The 16405-nt window shown below is 39.6% G+C and overlaps 1 protein-coding gene across 2 annotated transcripts in view; it reads left to right on the top strand.

Annotated features, from left to right (window-relative positions):
• The first annotated feature begins 7028 nt into the window (after window positions 1-7028).
• Window positions 7029-16405, top strand: part of mfge8b (milk fat globule EGF and factor V/VIII domain containing b) — a 52897-nt gene continuing 43520 nt past the window's right edge. For both annotated transcript variants that reach the window (XM_014124725.3, XM_014124724.3), the window contains exon 1: window positions 7029-7202. In XM_014124725.3, the coding sequence (XP_013980200.1) occupies window positions 7121-7202 (82 nt within the window). In that variant the 5' untranslated portion in view covers window positions 7029-7120. The remainder of the gene's footprint in view (window positions 7203-16405) is intronic.

Raw genomic sequence — 16405 nt, 5'->3', positions numbered from 1 at the left:
TTGCAAAGAAACCACTACTAAAGGACACCAATAATAAGAAGAGACTTGCTTGGGCCAAGAAACATGAGCAATGGATATTAGACCAGTGGAAATCTGTTCTTTGGTCTGATGAGTCCAAATCTGAGTTTTTTGGTTCCGACCGTCATGTCTTTGTGAGATGCAGAGTAGGTGAACGGATGATCTCTGCATGTGTGGTTCTCACGTGAAGCATGGAGGAGGAAGTGTGATGGTGTGGGGGTGCTTTGCTGCTGACCCTGTCTGTGATTTATTTATAATTCAAGACACACTTAACCAGCATGGCTACCATAGCATTCTGCAGCGATATGCCATCCCATCTGGTTTGCGCTTAGTGGGACTATCATTTGTTTTTCAACAGGACAATGACCCAACCCACATTCAGGCTGTGTAAGGGCTATTTGACCAAAAAGGAGAGTGATGGAATGCTGCATCAGATGACCTGGCATCCACAATCACCCCACCTCAACCCAATTGAGATGGTTTGGGATGAGTTGGACTGCAGAGTGAAGGAAAAGCAGCCATCAAGTGCTAAGCATATGTGGGAACTCCTTCAAGACTGTTGGAAAACTATTCCAGGTGAAGCTGGTTGAGAGAATATCAAGCATGTGCAAAGCTCTCAAGGCAAAGGGTGGCTACTTTGAAGAATCTAAAATATGTTTTACACATTTTTTTGGTTACTGCATGATTCCATATGTGTTATTTCATAGTTTTGATGTCTTCACTATTATTCTACAATGTAGAAAATAGTCAAAATAAAGAAAAACACTTGAATGAGTAGGTGTGTCCAAACTTTTGACTGGTACTCTATGTAAATAAGGTATTTCAGTTCTTTTTTTAATACATTTGCAAAAACAATTAACAACCTGTAGTCGTTTTGTCATTATGGGGTACTGTGTGTAGATTGATGCTGGAAAAAAGTCATGTAATAAATTTTAGAGTAATGCTGTAACGTAACAAAATGTGGAAAATGTCAAGGGGTTTGAATACTTTCTGAATGCACTGTATAGTCCCGACACAAAGCTAAGGTTGTTACCCAAGCCGGCTGGTCGTTCGTTCTATCGGTTAGGTTGCCAGAGACCCGACCCAATCCCTTAAGTCCTTTTGTTCTGTTCCCAGTCGTTGGTTCTAAATGTTCCATTTCCATTCTAGCTGGCAACGTTCTTATCCCTTGCTTACTACTGTAGCTAGCCAACTACGGCTAATTTACAGTCACGTCAAACAGTGCAGCCAGAATAACAGCAAAGTAGCCGCATTTGCATTTGTTTAAACTGTGTTCTAGTGACATTTATTTGCACTCATCCATAACGCTAATGAGGCGTGATTTCGCCTGGCATTGAAAATGTGCTCTCTCGTCATCTAGTCAACAACACAGCTAACACAATCACTTCAAACCGAAGCTGGAAAGACTGCAAACTATCTGCATTTCGTTTCGTTTTACCTGTTTTCTATTGACATTTCTTTGTATATTTCCATCAAAATCATGCCAGTTGATTCATGATTTCGACTGGCTGAGAAAAGCTGTCTGCAGCAAGGTTTATACAAATCTCCGCTGTTGAAAACCAAATGCTAGTCTAAATGAAATGGGCGATAATGTCTACATGCTTTTTATAGTGGAGATCAAGTTCATAAATTGTCTGCTGGGCTGATGAGACAGTGGATTGTGCAGTGAGATGCGACAGAGTAAATAGGTATTTCAGCGTCATAGCTTTAGCCGGTGTTAACTTGTGGAATAGACACCGGCTGGAATGCGATTTTAACCAATCAGCATCCAGGGTTAGACCCAGCCGTTGTATAAGTAGGCCAAATAATACAGTGAATCAGTAGGCTGTTTGTTTGTCAGTTATTTGAATCTCAGGGTTTGACGAATGGATTATTTTCATTTCAGTATCAAGTTGTTATCAGTGAAGTTGATTGTTTTTAATCAATACAATTTGGCCACTGGGTGGCGACATTGGCATTTACTAAAGTGGACTATTCACTCAATGTGAGAATTCAACCATTGCTTATGAGAATGAGGACAATTTCCTGCACCAAATAAAAGTACATAAACTTAGAAATGTCCTTAATATTGAGAAAAGCTGTATCTTAATTTAAATATATTTGTATAATGAATACAAAATGTGTGAAATATTGCAAAACAAATGATTATTTATTCTCTGCACACATCAGGGGTCTGAAAAAGACTAAAGGTTTCACCTAGATAGGAAATACAGGAAATACAATACAAAGCCTAATGACATGAGCAACAACTATACTGTTTTTGTGTACATTGAAATCAAATGAAAAATGTATCCAAAATCGACATTTCCAATATTGACTCAGGATTATTAACTCAAACATTACAATAAAGATTAACTTCTCATTCATTTAACCCACCAATAATAATCTGGACCAAGGAATCAGTGATTATCATAGATTTGTTTTTTAAATGAACCAATTAAACCCAAATCCTCCTGGGAATTTCTAGCACACCGCCCTCATTTTTCCCTCAAGGCTCCCACAATTCTCTTCCCTTGAGGCCACCATTATTAGCTAAATAATGGCAATTCTGCACTAAAATTACTACCAACTTTAGACCAACCCTCTGGGCTAAAGATGAACCAGTCAATCTGGCATTTGCCAGAACCGCCCTATGGCCAGTCCGTTTCTGATTAAGCCCCTTGGAGAGGCCTGATACTGGAGAGGTAAGTCATGAGGAAAAGCCCCTTTAGACAAGAGGTGAACATCATAGGGAACTTTTGTGATGACTCACACCATACCTGACTATTTGTTTGAAGTAGACTGATTGACTTATCCAAGCCAACTATACACAATGTGCCATGAAATTGCTACCCATTCACTTTCTATGGTTCTGTGCATACAACAATGACTTTTGACAAGGTTTCAAAGCCACATGGCTTAGTCACAGGGTAGGAAATACCTTGGTGTGGTTCTCATGCATTCAAACTGTGGACCCCTCTCACTGAATAATAGGCTGGAAAAATAGACTATTTAATTGTTACTGATACACAACTGATACACAACGGAAAGCCTATATTTTACAGCTCAGATATAATATAATAGAACAGATCAGAATAGAATAGAATAGAGTAGAATAGTTTGTGTCAGTAGTGAACTTCAGTATAACAATATGTCCAGTAAGCTATGACAGATATATAACCAGACACCTCTGTTATCTTGGCCCTCCCGGGGTTCCATAATCCTGTAGCAACAGGAAATGTGAATTATTATGTTTGATACAGAAGGAACATAATCCTGCAGCAACAGGAAATGTGAATTATTATGTGAATTATAATGAATGGATATTTTTTGCTTTACAGGAAAATTCTCAGCAACAAAAGAGGGATCAAATTAAGATCCTACATCTGTAAAATTATCTCATCTGAAAATTACATCTGAAAACCTCTGTTGTTTCTCGGTATCAGTTAGAAACAGGAGTCATTACAGATTCCCCATGCAGTAAGCATGCTGACCCTCTCCATGAACTGATGCTAATCTAATGCTATTGAGGAGCATATGGAGCGTTCATATCATAGGCCTACTACAGGAGAGATCAGGAATACATGTTTGAAGTTATTATAAGGGGTCTTCAAAGTGCTTTACTGGAGAGCATTGTACTGGAAAATGCACCAAATCCCTTCCACAATGGTAATATTTTGAGAAATCTATTTTTAGATCAGAACTCTACCAGTTACTAGGTTACAGTAAATGGTGATGTCAGTCAATGTGGTGTCAGGGAATGTAATGTATGTGTCAGTCAATCAAAATGTACTTAGCAATTCTATTAATAGAGATGGTGGGTTATTGGTTATTACCATTGGTTCTTTTTTAGAATGAGTATATCAGAGAGTCCTACAGCTGATATGGACTCTTCCCAGCTAGCACATTTAGTTCCTTGGAAGTTGTGAGAAAGTACATTTTTGGTTTCCCATTGGTTCTGGGAACAAAGCCATAAGTTTCCTGACCGGTAAAACAGAATGTTTTTTAAATGTTCTGAGAAGGGAAAATTTTGCCTGTTCTTGGAAAGTTCATTTTTAGGTTGCATGGAGGTTCTGAGAACGTTTTATTATGGTTCCCTGAAAGTTTCCTGGGAGGTTTTATTAATGTTCTGAGAATGAAAATGATAGGTTATTTGAAGGTAATTAAATAACATTCTGAGAATATGTTTTAATACGACTTTTAATAACACTGCTATCTTAGTTTGGGTTAACTGTTTTGAACTCCAAGCACAGATAGGAAATTAATTTGCTTACCCATTAATCATTACCCATTGGCTTACCCCTGGGGCGGCAAGTAGCCTAGTGGTTAGAGCGTTGGACTAGTAACCGAAAGGTTGCGAGATTGAATCCCCGAGCTGACAAAGTAAAAAACTGTTTTCTGCCCCTGAACAAGGCAGATAACCCACTGTTCCTAGGCTGTCAATGAAAATAAGAATTGTTCTTAACTGACTTGCCTAGTTAAATAAAGGTAAAAAAAATATATATATTCTCTTCTCTGAATGTTCTGAGAAAATGATTTTAAATAGAACCAATGAAGAAACCTGCAGAAAATGTTATGCTGAAGTACTGAAATTCCCACAGAAGAATGTTGTTTCTTAAAGTTCTCGGAACAATTTGAGAACATTGCTTTAAATAAAACCATGAGGAAACCTGACGGAAACTATATGCAGAAGTACTGAAATTCCAACCTGAGAAAAATATGGTTCTCAGAGTGTTATGTGCTACCTGGGTAGCTTGCACAATTCCCAGAACGTTGTGGGAAGGTTGTATGCAAAATAATCATAGGACAATCGCACTATCCAAAGCTTTAAGAAACATATAAGTCTCAGAACGTTATGTGCTGGCTGGCTCACGTATCTCAAACATGTTTTCTAGTAAAGATTGGATCTCAAAATGTTACATTTACCGTTAATAATGTACACACACAAAATAATAAGAACAGAGAGAGAACATATTGAGTTCAGGTTACTTACACCCACTTACTCTATCAACACACAAATCACCTCTGACCCCACGGATGGATCTCAGCCTGAATAACACCCACACTCAGTCTTATAGTGTGTGTGTATGTGTATGTGTATGTGTGTGTGTAGAGTAGTTAGTTAGACCCACCACAAATGACAATTTCTGCTTTCTGGTTGGTTGGTATGACTTCTCTAGCACTCCCTCACAAGAGATTAAAACAATTATCCACAGATTCTGCAAAAGTAAACATCTCAGACTAAATCTTGGAAAACAACATGGTCTTTCAACAATATTGTAGTGTATATATGGAGGTAATGTTATAAGCCACTTTTTTTGTTTGTATTTTCACCCCTTTTTTCTCCCCAATTTCATGGTATCCAATTGGTAGTAGTTACAGTCTTGTCTCACCGCTGCAACTCCTGTACAGACAAAGGTTGAGAGCCATGCATCCTCCGAAACACAACCCAACCAAGCCGCACTGCTTCTTGACACAATGCCCATCCAACCCAGAAGCCACCAATGTGTAAGAGGAAACACCGTACACCTGGCGACCGTATCAGCATGCACTGCGCCCAGCCCACCACAGGAGTCTCTAGTGTTTGTAAGTCGCTCTGGATAAGAGCGTCTGCTAAATGACTTAAATGTAAATGTAGTGCGCGATGAGACAAGGATATCCCTGCCGGCCAAACCCTCCCCTAACCCGGACAACGCTGGGCCAATTGTGCGCCGCTCCATTGGCCTCCCGGTCGGGGCCGGCTGCAACAGAGCCTGGACTCAAACCCAGAATCTCTAGTGGCACAGCTAGCACTGCGATGCAGCGCCTTAGACCACTGCGCCACTCGGGAGGCCTATAAGCCACATTTTAGTCAAAAGTTGGTTTGCAACCACACCTGGTTTATCAGCTACAAAACACATTCGACGAGCATTACATAAACATTGTTTATTTTTTATAATGACAATGTTTTCACCTTTAATTGATTGGCACTCAAGATTTATTCAGTTCTAACCAAATGGACAATCAAGTATCTATTTCTATTATATTCTATTTCTTTCTATATTATTCTGTTCTGTTATGATTTGATCTGATCTCCTGTTCCATCCATTCCATTGTGTTCTGTTCCCAGTGGTGTAAAGTAACTAAGTAAAACTACTTTCAAGTACTGCTTTGTATTTGTACTGCTTTGTACTTCACTCCATTCCTAAAGAAAATAATGTACTTTTAACTCCATACGTTTTCAGAGGCACTTTTCAAATGCTTAGCAGGACAGCAAAGGGGTCCAATTCACACACTTATCAAGAGAACATCGCTGGTTATCCCTGCTGCCTCTGATCTGGTGGGCTAAATGAACACAAATGCTTCATTGTAAATTATGTCTGATTTTTGGAGTGTGCCCCTAGCTAGCCACAAATGAAATAAGCAAGACAATGGTGCCCTCAGGTTTGCTTAATATAATGAATCTGAATTTTTTTATACTTTTACTTTTGATGCTTAAGTATATTTGACCAATTACATTTACTTTTGATACTTAAGTGTATTTTAAACTAAATACTTGGTTTTAAACTTTTACTCAAGTAGTATTTTACTGGATGACTTTCACTTTTACGTGAGTCATTTCAATTAAGGAGCCTTTACTTTTACTCAAGTATGACATTTGGGTACTTTTTCCATCACTGTCTGTTCCGTTCCATGCTATTCCCATTCCATACTATTCCATGCCATTATAATGTGTGAAGGGAAATATCATTCCACCAAATCCCTGGCTGGTAAAAAAAAAAAAAATGGCAGTTGATCATACCTTACTTCCTAACTGAAAATTTTATTTTTTATCATACCTTACTTCCAATCTGAACAGTTTTTTATACGATACATAATTATGTATCAATAACGCATCACTACTCTGACAGTTACACCCCAAGCCTTTTCACGGTGCTATATTTACTTTAAACCGTTTTTCAAATCACACCCCCAGGGAGGGCTTACAATTATGAAACAGAATTTAATTGGATGAAAGCAGAGATACACACGCTCTCACTCTGACACCGCCTATCTTTCAATCTCGCCAACCAACGCAGCAACACCACACGGAGCAGCTGTGTTTTTGTCCCAAGAGTTCAAAGAGAGAGTGAAAGAAGCCACAATGAAGACCCAAATTCGTTTCGCGTTCTCCATACCACTCTTTGTAGTTTGTTTTCTGGTTGGTACCATTTCCACAGTGAATGGTAAGTTGTTTTTGTTTTGTTTACAGTTAACCTAGTTTAAGCCTTTTATAATGCGCTGAGCACACGGTGTGTCGGTCCGAGGTGGATATTGAGCACTGGTGTCATGCGAGTATATATATTCGCATGATGACACCACTCTAATATATATTTATACACACACACTGGAAAGCGGTGTCCTTTTCCCTACGCAATTGATATTTTATTTTTCTACAGTGTGTGGGTATAAACTGGACATTCCAAGGCTGGCATAAGTGGCACAACCAATTCAGTTACCCAAAGTAACACCCCATTCCTGTTTTGGGAATTTGGAGAGGTCCTTGAGGGAGGCATGGGAATACATTCCTGCATGGAATTTATATATATGTGTATATGTACATTTTTGTTGTTTAGTATTTAACTTAACAATATGCAATGGACAGTGTTGAACACAGTTGTTGTTATCTAGTGCTTGGTTAAGTGTGATTGACGTGGCTAATCTAATTTTATTCACTCCCTCTGTAGCAACAGTGCTTAAAAAAGCATTTCCATATCAACCAACTAGGCTAATTGTCATTCTATAGGTATAAAGATAACATAAGCATCTCTTTGGATTTCTTCGGATTAGGTATAAAAACCTCTACATGAAATAACACCTAAGGGCATTTTGTTCAAAGTGCTCCTCATAGTAGTGCCCATTATGTTTGCCCATGTCCCATCTTTATGCTGTTGGCACTCTGCTTTCTTCGCATCCAGGACATGTGTGGATGAATAGAAAGGACTTTGCATCCAGGACATGTGTGGATGAATAGAAAGGACTTTGCATCCAGGACATGCGTGGATGAATAGAAAGGACGTATGGGAAAACCATTTCCCTGGTGGCATTTGTTTCTTCTTCAAACTACACTGTCCCCAATCCAGATCTGTATAAATCACTGAGCTATCTTTACCAGAAACCAAGTTTATGTGCTTTTAAAGTGTGCTTCAGTCAAAAAGTAAGAAGTGAGAACCACATTCAAAGATTCTATTCCGTTTTAATTCAAACTGCATTGAGAGGCATGAGAGAAACACCAACACTCACTGCAACTGCTGGTGTTTGTATTAAATAACCATTACTATAACAAATTATTACACTGAACAATAATATATAAATATATTTAAGTTGGATAATTTGACATTTCAGTGTGATTATGAACAGTAAACAACAAATCCTTAAAAGTAAACACTAATAGACAACCCTGGATGGCAGCATAGATCGCAGAAATAAAGACCAAAATAATGACAATAATTGAACTTCAGCTTGCAGGAAAAGGTACTGGAATGAGTTGCTGACATCTCCATGGCCAGGTGGAATAATCTCATCTGCTGAGAGATAAGATGGAATTAGTTTGTCATACAGGAATAGTAAAAACAATACAAATACTCACAACAATACAAGACAACAATACAAGACAATCACACAAAACATAAATATTAATATGTAGTGAGGCAAGTAAAATAGTAGAGTACTAGTGTGCAAAAGACCCCAATGGCAGTGGGCAGGAAGGATTTAATTCATATTGATATTAATGAATTTGACCGTGTCTCTCTCTCTGACAAACACAAAGTGATCTCTAACGCAAACTCCTTAGATCATCATTCATAAAAGTTTACTGACAACTCCATCATTTTAGCTAATTGATTGTGATCATTAGATGTCCTGTCTTTCTCTCTGTGTTTGTGTGTCTGAGGGAGAGACTGTCAGTGACACACACACTTTAGCTGAGTGCTCCATGGTGAAAACCACCTTGGTTTCAAAACTGGCCACCAGATCCAGGAGCCTACCCAATCTTAACCATCTTACCCCGAAGGGAAGAAAACAACATGTTTCACGTGCTTTATCAGTCTTATTTATTTGGGTCCACAATAAAGTAAATTGTCATGAAGACCCAAATGTTTTACACACACACAAACTCTAAATCACCTTTACTCCACACACAGAATTGCATACAAAGCTCTCCCTTGCCCTCCATTTGGGAAATCTGATCATAACTCTATCCTGATTCCTGCTTACAAGCAAAAACTCAAAACAGGAAGTATCAGTGACGCACGAGCTCAATACAGAAGTGGTCCGATGAAGCAGATGCTAAGCTACAAGACTATTTTCGCTAGCACAGACTGGAATATGTTCTAGGATTCATCCGATGGCATTAAGTTTACCACATCAGTGACTGTACGTACATATCCCAACTGACTGTACATATCCCAACCAGAAGCCATGGATTACAGGCAACATCCACACTGAGCTAAAATCTAGAGCTGCTGCTTTCACGGAGTGTGATACTAAGCCGGACGTTTACAAGAAATCCCACTACGACCTCCGACGAGCCATAAAACAAGCAAGCATCAATACAGGACTAAGACCGAATCCTAATATGCCAATATAATCAGTGCTGACGCTCATCAGATGTGGCAGGGCTTGCAAACCAGCACAGATTACAAAGGGAAAGCCAGCCACGAGCTGCCCAGTGACGCGATCCTACCAGACTAGCCAAATATCTTCTGTGCTTGCTTCGACGCAAGCAACACTGAACCATGCATGAGAGCACCAGCTGTTCCGGATGGCTGTGTGATCACACTCGCCTTAGTCGATGTAAGTAAAACCTTTTTAAACAGGTTAACATTCACAAGGCTGTAGGGACAGACGGATTATCAGGACACGAATGCAGAGCATGCGCTGAAAAGCTGGCAAGTGTCTTTGACATTTTCAACCTCTCCCTATTACCGTTTTAGTACACAAGGGGCTGCTAAAAAAGCCCATTGGCGTCTATTACCAGAATGCTAACAAAATTAGCACAAGTACTAGCGAATTTCCATAGAGGCTGCAAGCTAAATAGGCCAATGACCACAAACTAATTGCAGAGACAGGCAATCCAGCTCATAAAGTTATGAGTGTAGGTCATAGCTACTTGGTGAGTTTGGAAATTAACAAACTAATCTGAACTAGAGATATTGTGCAAATGAGCACATTTTTTATGAATGTTTGTCTGAAGGAAGAACAGCACTGGCTCTGGAGCAAGATGTGTACACGCTGTGTCTGTGTTAGGACAATGGGCCTTCCTGCTCTGCTCGAAGGGCAGGCAGGTAGCCTAGCGGTTAAGCTAATGAAGTTGTGTACTTAACTAGCTTGCATACCTTGCTTGCTCCTAGTTGAAGATGATCTCTTCATGAGGTGACTGGATTGGATTCCTCATTTTGTTGACCATCGTTGGGACCAATCGTAAAATAATAATTGATTTGCTGGTAATTCAGAGCGTACTGGCACCATTACTCATAGTAATGACAACTACTTAGTAATGACAACTAATAGCCACATCGCTATTTATCTGGCTAATTATCTGAGTCAGCTGTTAAAGATTATTGATGACTGAGACAGCGGGAAGACTGCGTGCGCTAGGCTACTATAGGATGACAGGAGCCCAATCTCAATTCTCACCCCTTCTCGCCTGTTCACACCCCCTCAAAGATTTAAAAGCAATGGATTGGTGTAATTGTATTGGTAGACATTTCATCTACACCTATCCAATGATTTTACATCTTTGAGGGGAGTGAAGACAAGTGGCAGGGCGTAGCAAGAAATAGGATGCGGCTCAAAAAGGATGGAAGATGACTAAAGCTGCCTCTCACTTCCAACAAGTTTACAATAGGATATCGATTGATTACTACCTTAAATCTGAACTGCGTAAATGAATGGAATACTGTTATTTTGGCCAGCTAATAACCACCAATCAAGGTAAGCAAATTGCATCGGTGATAAAAGTGTGAATATTCTTAGGAATGGACAAAACTTAGCTCCATTCCTTTTGACAAAATGAAAATCGGACCACTTGTGATCATATCTACATCGTTGATTGTAAATGACAGCTTTATAGTACTGTATTACTAGCTAGCTAGGTAATTATTTTGTGTCTAAACCAGCCTGATTTCATTGATCCGTAGCATGTTATCTTGAGTGGGCCAAGTCGGCTGCGACACTCAAGGGGACGTTTGACCTAGCATTTTTCATGTTGGGCATACTAGCTCACATGTCAAAAAACCATCACGATACCATAGCAAAAAATTAAGCCAAGTCACAAAATGGAACTTGATCAGGCCAGATCTTTTGACTTTATCATTACATTTGACTTTTTTTTGTTGTAAATTTTTCAGAGAAAGCCATGTATATCACAACTCGGGATATGACCCAAATGCAGACATGGGAGTCGGATAGTACAGTTCTCCGATTATTTATTAGAAACACGGGGCAAGTCAAGGGCAGGCATAGGTTTGTGATCAGGTCAGAGTCAGGCAGGGACAGGACAGCAGGCAGGGTCAGGGCAGGCAGAATGGTCAGAACTGGGAAAAATTAGGAAACAGAACTAGAGAAACAGGAAGGCGGGAAAGAACGCTGGTAAGACCTGACAAGACGAACTGGCAACAGACAAACCGTGGACACCGGTATAAATACACAGTGGATAATGGAAAGATGGGTGCGACCTGGAGGTGGGTGGAGACAAACACAAAGACAGGTGAAACAGATCAGGGTGTGACAATGTATGCATGCATTAATCAATGATGAATTGATGTTAGCTTCAGCTGTAAGCTAGCAAGGAAAGGTAGCCTACAAAGCTGGAAGCAACTGGTATTTTCAGTCTTGCATTGTAGAGTGTTCTAGCCTGTAATACAAGTTGTTTTGAAAACCAGCATTTAATAGCTGCAACATTTCTACATGCTGTGTTTGTATTATTCAAGTGTGCTCAGTGCAACATGAGTGGGGAGCTAACATGATGCAGCCCAGACTCCCAGTGAGTGCAGTGATTACTCAGGAAAGGCTAGCTCTAGCATGAGTAGGTGGAGCAGGCACGTTTCTCTCGTGCTATAAGGGGACACATCAACTGCACCGATAATAGACAGACTTGATCCTCTCTCAATCAGTAGACGATGTGAAACACATTTGACAGAAGTAGCCTACGGAAGTAAAAAAAAAAACTAAAAAACATTCTAGTTCCGTTTTTCATGTTCTAGTACCAAAGTTTCGGTATACCGTCCAATACTAAATCATACAACTCTATGCAAACGGACTACTTAACAATTTCCACCGAAAATTTTACAAAAACACATTTTACTTGAAGAACAGTGAAGATGCAAAGTTTTGTAACAATGACGGTTTGTGAAAAATCTGCATCTCAACATCATTCTGTTACGGAATTGCCCATATGCTTTTCTCAGATCTCATTTACACTCGCTTTAAATACTGCACACGCATATATACAGTGTAATTTAGCTATATTCATTTTAAAAGAGAAAGTCCCTGACCTAAAATGTAGTCAAACTCATTATTTTCTTCCTAGGCTAATAAGGCTAGCAGCTGTAAATACACATATCTCAAAGCCAAAGCACTGATATTTGGCCCATTTGGTGTTAATGAGTTTTTTTAAATTTATATTATTTATTGACTGTTAATTAGACTTTTCACATTGCACAAGTTTATGAACATATCATTTAATAAGCCTGTAAACAATACATTCATTACATTAATTGCATCTGGGCTGAAAAATACATGTATTATACTCAAAATCTCGTTCTACTCTAAAACGAGTTCCAATACATGTCATTAACATGGCTACCATTAGGGGGTGGCAGGTAGCCTAGTGGTTAGCGCGTTGGGCCAGTAACCAAAAGGTTGCTGGATCGAATCCCTGAGCTGACAAGGTAAAAGTCTGTTGTTCTGCCCCTGAACAAGGCAGTTAACCCACTTCCCCGGCAGGCTGTCATTGTAAATAGGAATATGTTTTAAATAAAGGTTAAATAAAAAAAAAAATACAAATAAATTAATAAATACTTGTTCAGTAAGCGCCACTTTTATTTTGAAACAGATCAGGGGTGAAAAAACAGTGCTGCTACCTGATTGGTTGAATGCGGTGCACAACATCCAGGTGTAGATTAGCATAGTGGTGGATCTTTTTTAATGTATTATTTATAAAGATAGTATGCATATTTTCCCTTTTTTTCCCCCACCAATGAACCATTAAATCCAGTTAAGGAGGAAACCGCCAACTTTGCAGCCTGAATGGAGGATGTTATGTTAAATTAAGGTTAAATAAATACAATTACTATAAATGTATGAACTGGTCCATGGGGGACATGAGTGTATTGTCGCCTGGACACATTAAAGTCAGACTTATGATCAAATTTTATTTGTCACATGCACGGGTTTTAGCAGATGTTATTGTTGGTGTAGCGAAATGCTTGTGTTTCTAGCTCCAACAGTGCAGTAATATCTAGCAAGTAATATCTAACAATACACACAATCTAATGTAAAGGAATGGAATTAGTATATATATATGGACGAGCAATGTCAGATGACAAACAACGTAAAATTAATAATACTGCCACCTTGCGGTCGGTTGGGCTATAGGACAAAAATATTGAGTCACTTCTCTGGATGTGGCCGGCGAAGGCCATGCATGCCACATACAGAATTTCGCCAAGAAGTCTGGGAAATACTTGCTCCAGCCATACATTGTCCCTATACTTTCCACACTTAACTCTCACCATGTTACTATACCACCAGCAGCCCTGCTGCACCAGTGAGAGGGACAGGGAGGCAAGGAAGAGCCACTGTTTTGGTCTGCATCCAGCCCTAGCAGTGTCATACAAAATGTTTACAAAGCTAGGGAAGAGCTGAAGGTTCTGGGAACTAAGGCAGGTTTTCTGGGGTTTTGTTAGGGGTAGGTTTGATTGGGAAGGCTCAGAGTAAGATTCAATGCTGTAACTAATGCATATTTACACTATCAGAACTGTACTTGGCTGGCCTGGTTATACTGTACATCCACAATAGTTGCTAGAAAGGATAATGTGAAAATAAAATATCAGAGTCACAACCGACCCAAACCATATACGGTGCTATGGTTTCATTGGAACGTTGCAAGAATAATCCAGTTTCTGGGGGTTAGAAGAATATTGCATCAACATCATGCCAAACTTATACAGAAACTGCCATGTTCTCAGGATATAAGATATGAATGTTCTAGACACGTTTCATGGGAACTGTTTAAAGCAGGGCGTTCTGGCATAGCCCCGTGGAGGTTTTGTCTAGTTCCCAGCTTGTTCCGGTGATGTCCCTAAATACATTTTAAGTTCTGTTTGACATTAAGGGAATGTTCTCCTAACTCTAACGCTTAAACATGCTAAATAGGTTCTCAGGAGGTTTTTGCTAACATGTATAGCATGTTCCCCTAACTAACGGAAAACTGGACACTCAAACATCAGGGTAACATTACAACAACAAAAAACATTCTCTCTCCCTAGAATTGTTAGCTGGGTCAAGCTTTGTGCTGGGTCAAGTCGCTGGTCAGTGTTGTGGTAAGGGAAGTGCAAAGCCATGATTTGTGTCATGTTGAGGCTTACTTTTTCTCACAACAAGACCACACGGGGCAGCTGAGAGAACCAGGGCTAAATATAGCTGGATGCAGGGCCAAATGCTCGACGTGTGTGTGTGTGTGTGTGCACGTGTGTGCACACGTGTGTCCTATGAACCATTCAAAAAGCTGCAGCCTGCCATAGCCTTTGCCATCTGCAGTGCCAGTAGGGTCCTGCCTTTGGGGACCCGTCTCATTTTTGTTCTGATGACTTCACGTTTAATGTCAACTCTTTCCGAGGGCCTCGTATCCATTTTTAATAGCGACCGGCTAATCAATCTTTCTTTGTAAAATGGAACATTCCAATTTGGGCCTCGGTGTCGTTCGTCCCACTTTCCAATCTGTTGTGTTAAATATTTTAAATGCCATCCTATGATCTGATACATGCAGCCAAACTCAATTCAAACTTCGCAGCATCCTTTTGTGGCCAGCAAAGCGACGCACTTGATTAGAACAGTTCCGGAACAGTGATTTATACACCATCTGAAGTGTAACAAGTGGAAATGGTAGTCATTCAGACTTGGTGATAAGGCTATGCCAATAACATGAAGTTCATAGAAGCTACAGTACTCTAGGCTATGTGAGTTAGCCTATGTCTGAGAATTGCTTTTTATGTGTATTTATATAAGTTGTTTATTTTTGGATAGCAGATGGCTCAGAGAAGTGTCTGCAGATTACTTAAATCTCACCTGCAGCTCTAGCATCCCTAGGCTTACGGTAATACTCATGTTAGGCCTGGCAAGGCCTCTAAGAAATCTATGTCACACACACATAGGAATGAATTGGACTCTGTCACACATCAGGGTTGTATTCATAAGGATACAATGTAGCAAGAAAAATAAGTGTTTCTTTCAGGTATAGTCCCACCATTTCAGAATGTTTTCTTCTTCTTTGGCGCCTAACGAATACGACCCTGAAGTGTCCCCGGTTCCTATCTGATCAAATTGATCAGAAATACAGTGTAGACATTGTTAGTGTTGTAAATGACTATTGTAGCTGGAAACGGCAGAATTTTTTAAATGGAATATCTACATAGGCATACAGAGGCCCATTATCAGCAACCATCACTCCTGTGTTCCAATGGCACGTTATGTTAGCTAATCCAAGTTTATCATTTTAAAAGGCTAATTGATCATAAGAAAACCCTTTTGCAATTATGCTAGCACAGCTGAAAACTGTTGTGCTGATTTTAAAGAAACAATCAAACTGGCTTTCTTTAGACTAGTTGAGTATCTGGAGCATCAGCGTTTGTGGGTTCGATTACAGGCTCAAAATGGCCAGAAACAAATAACTTTCTTCTGAAACTCGTCAGTCTATTCTTGTTCTGAGAAATGAAGGCTATTCCATGCGAGAAACTGAAGATATACCACGGAGTGCCTGGATACAGCCCTTAGCCGTGGTATATTGGCCATATACCACAAACCCATGAGGTGCCTTATTGTTATTATACGCTGGTTACCAATATATAGATAAATAAATATTTTGTCATACCCGTGGTATACGGTCTGATATACCACGGCTGTCAGCCAAACAGCATTCAGGACTCGAACCAGCCAGTTTATAATTTTGTTTATACCCCTGATTTAGCTTCATGCCATGCTTGATGATAACTTGAGTGTTCTCGACTGCCTTTTTATAGGAGACATGATTTTTGCCCTTGGTTGCGTAGCATGATGTGCTTACTAATGCACTAACTGCGCATTTTGTTATTGAACGTACACACACCGCAATAATAAACTTTGTCTGCAGTGGATGTTCTTGCACATCAATTCAATTAGAAGACTGCCC

Source organism: Salmo salar, chromosome 10 (assembly GCF_965601325.2).
Source record: "Salmo salar chromosome 10, fSalSal1, whole genome shotgun sequence".
NCBI lineage: Eukaryota > Metazoa > Chordata > Actinopteri > Salmoniformes > Salmonidae > Salmo > Salmo salar.
Note: the sequence above shows the minus strand (reverse complement) of the source record. Positions and strands in the feature narration are given on the sequence as shown.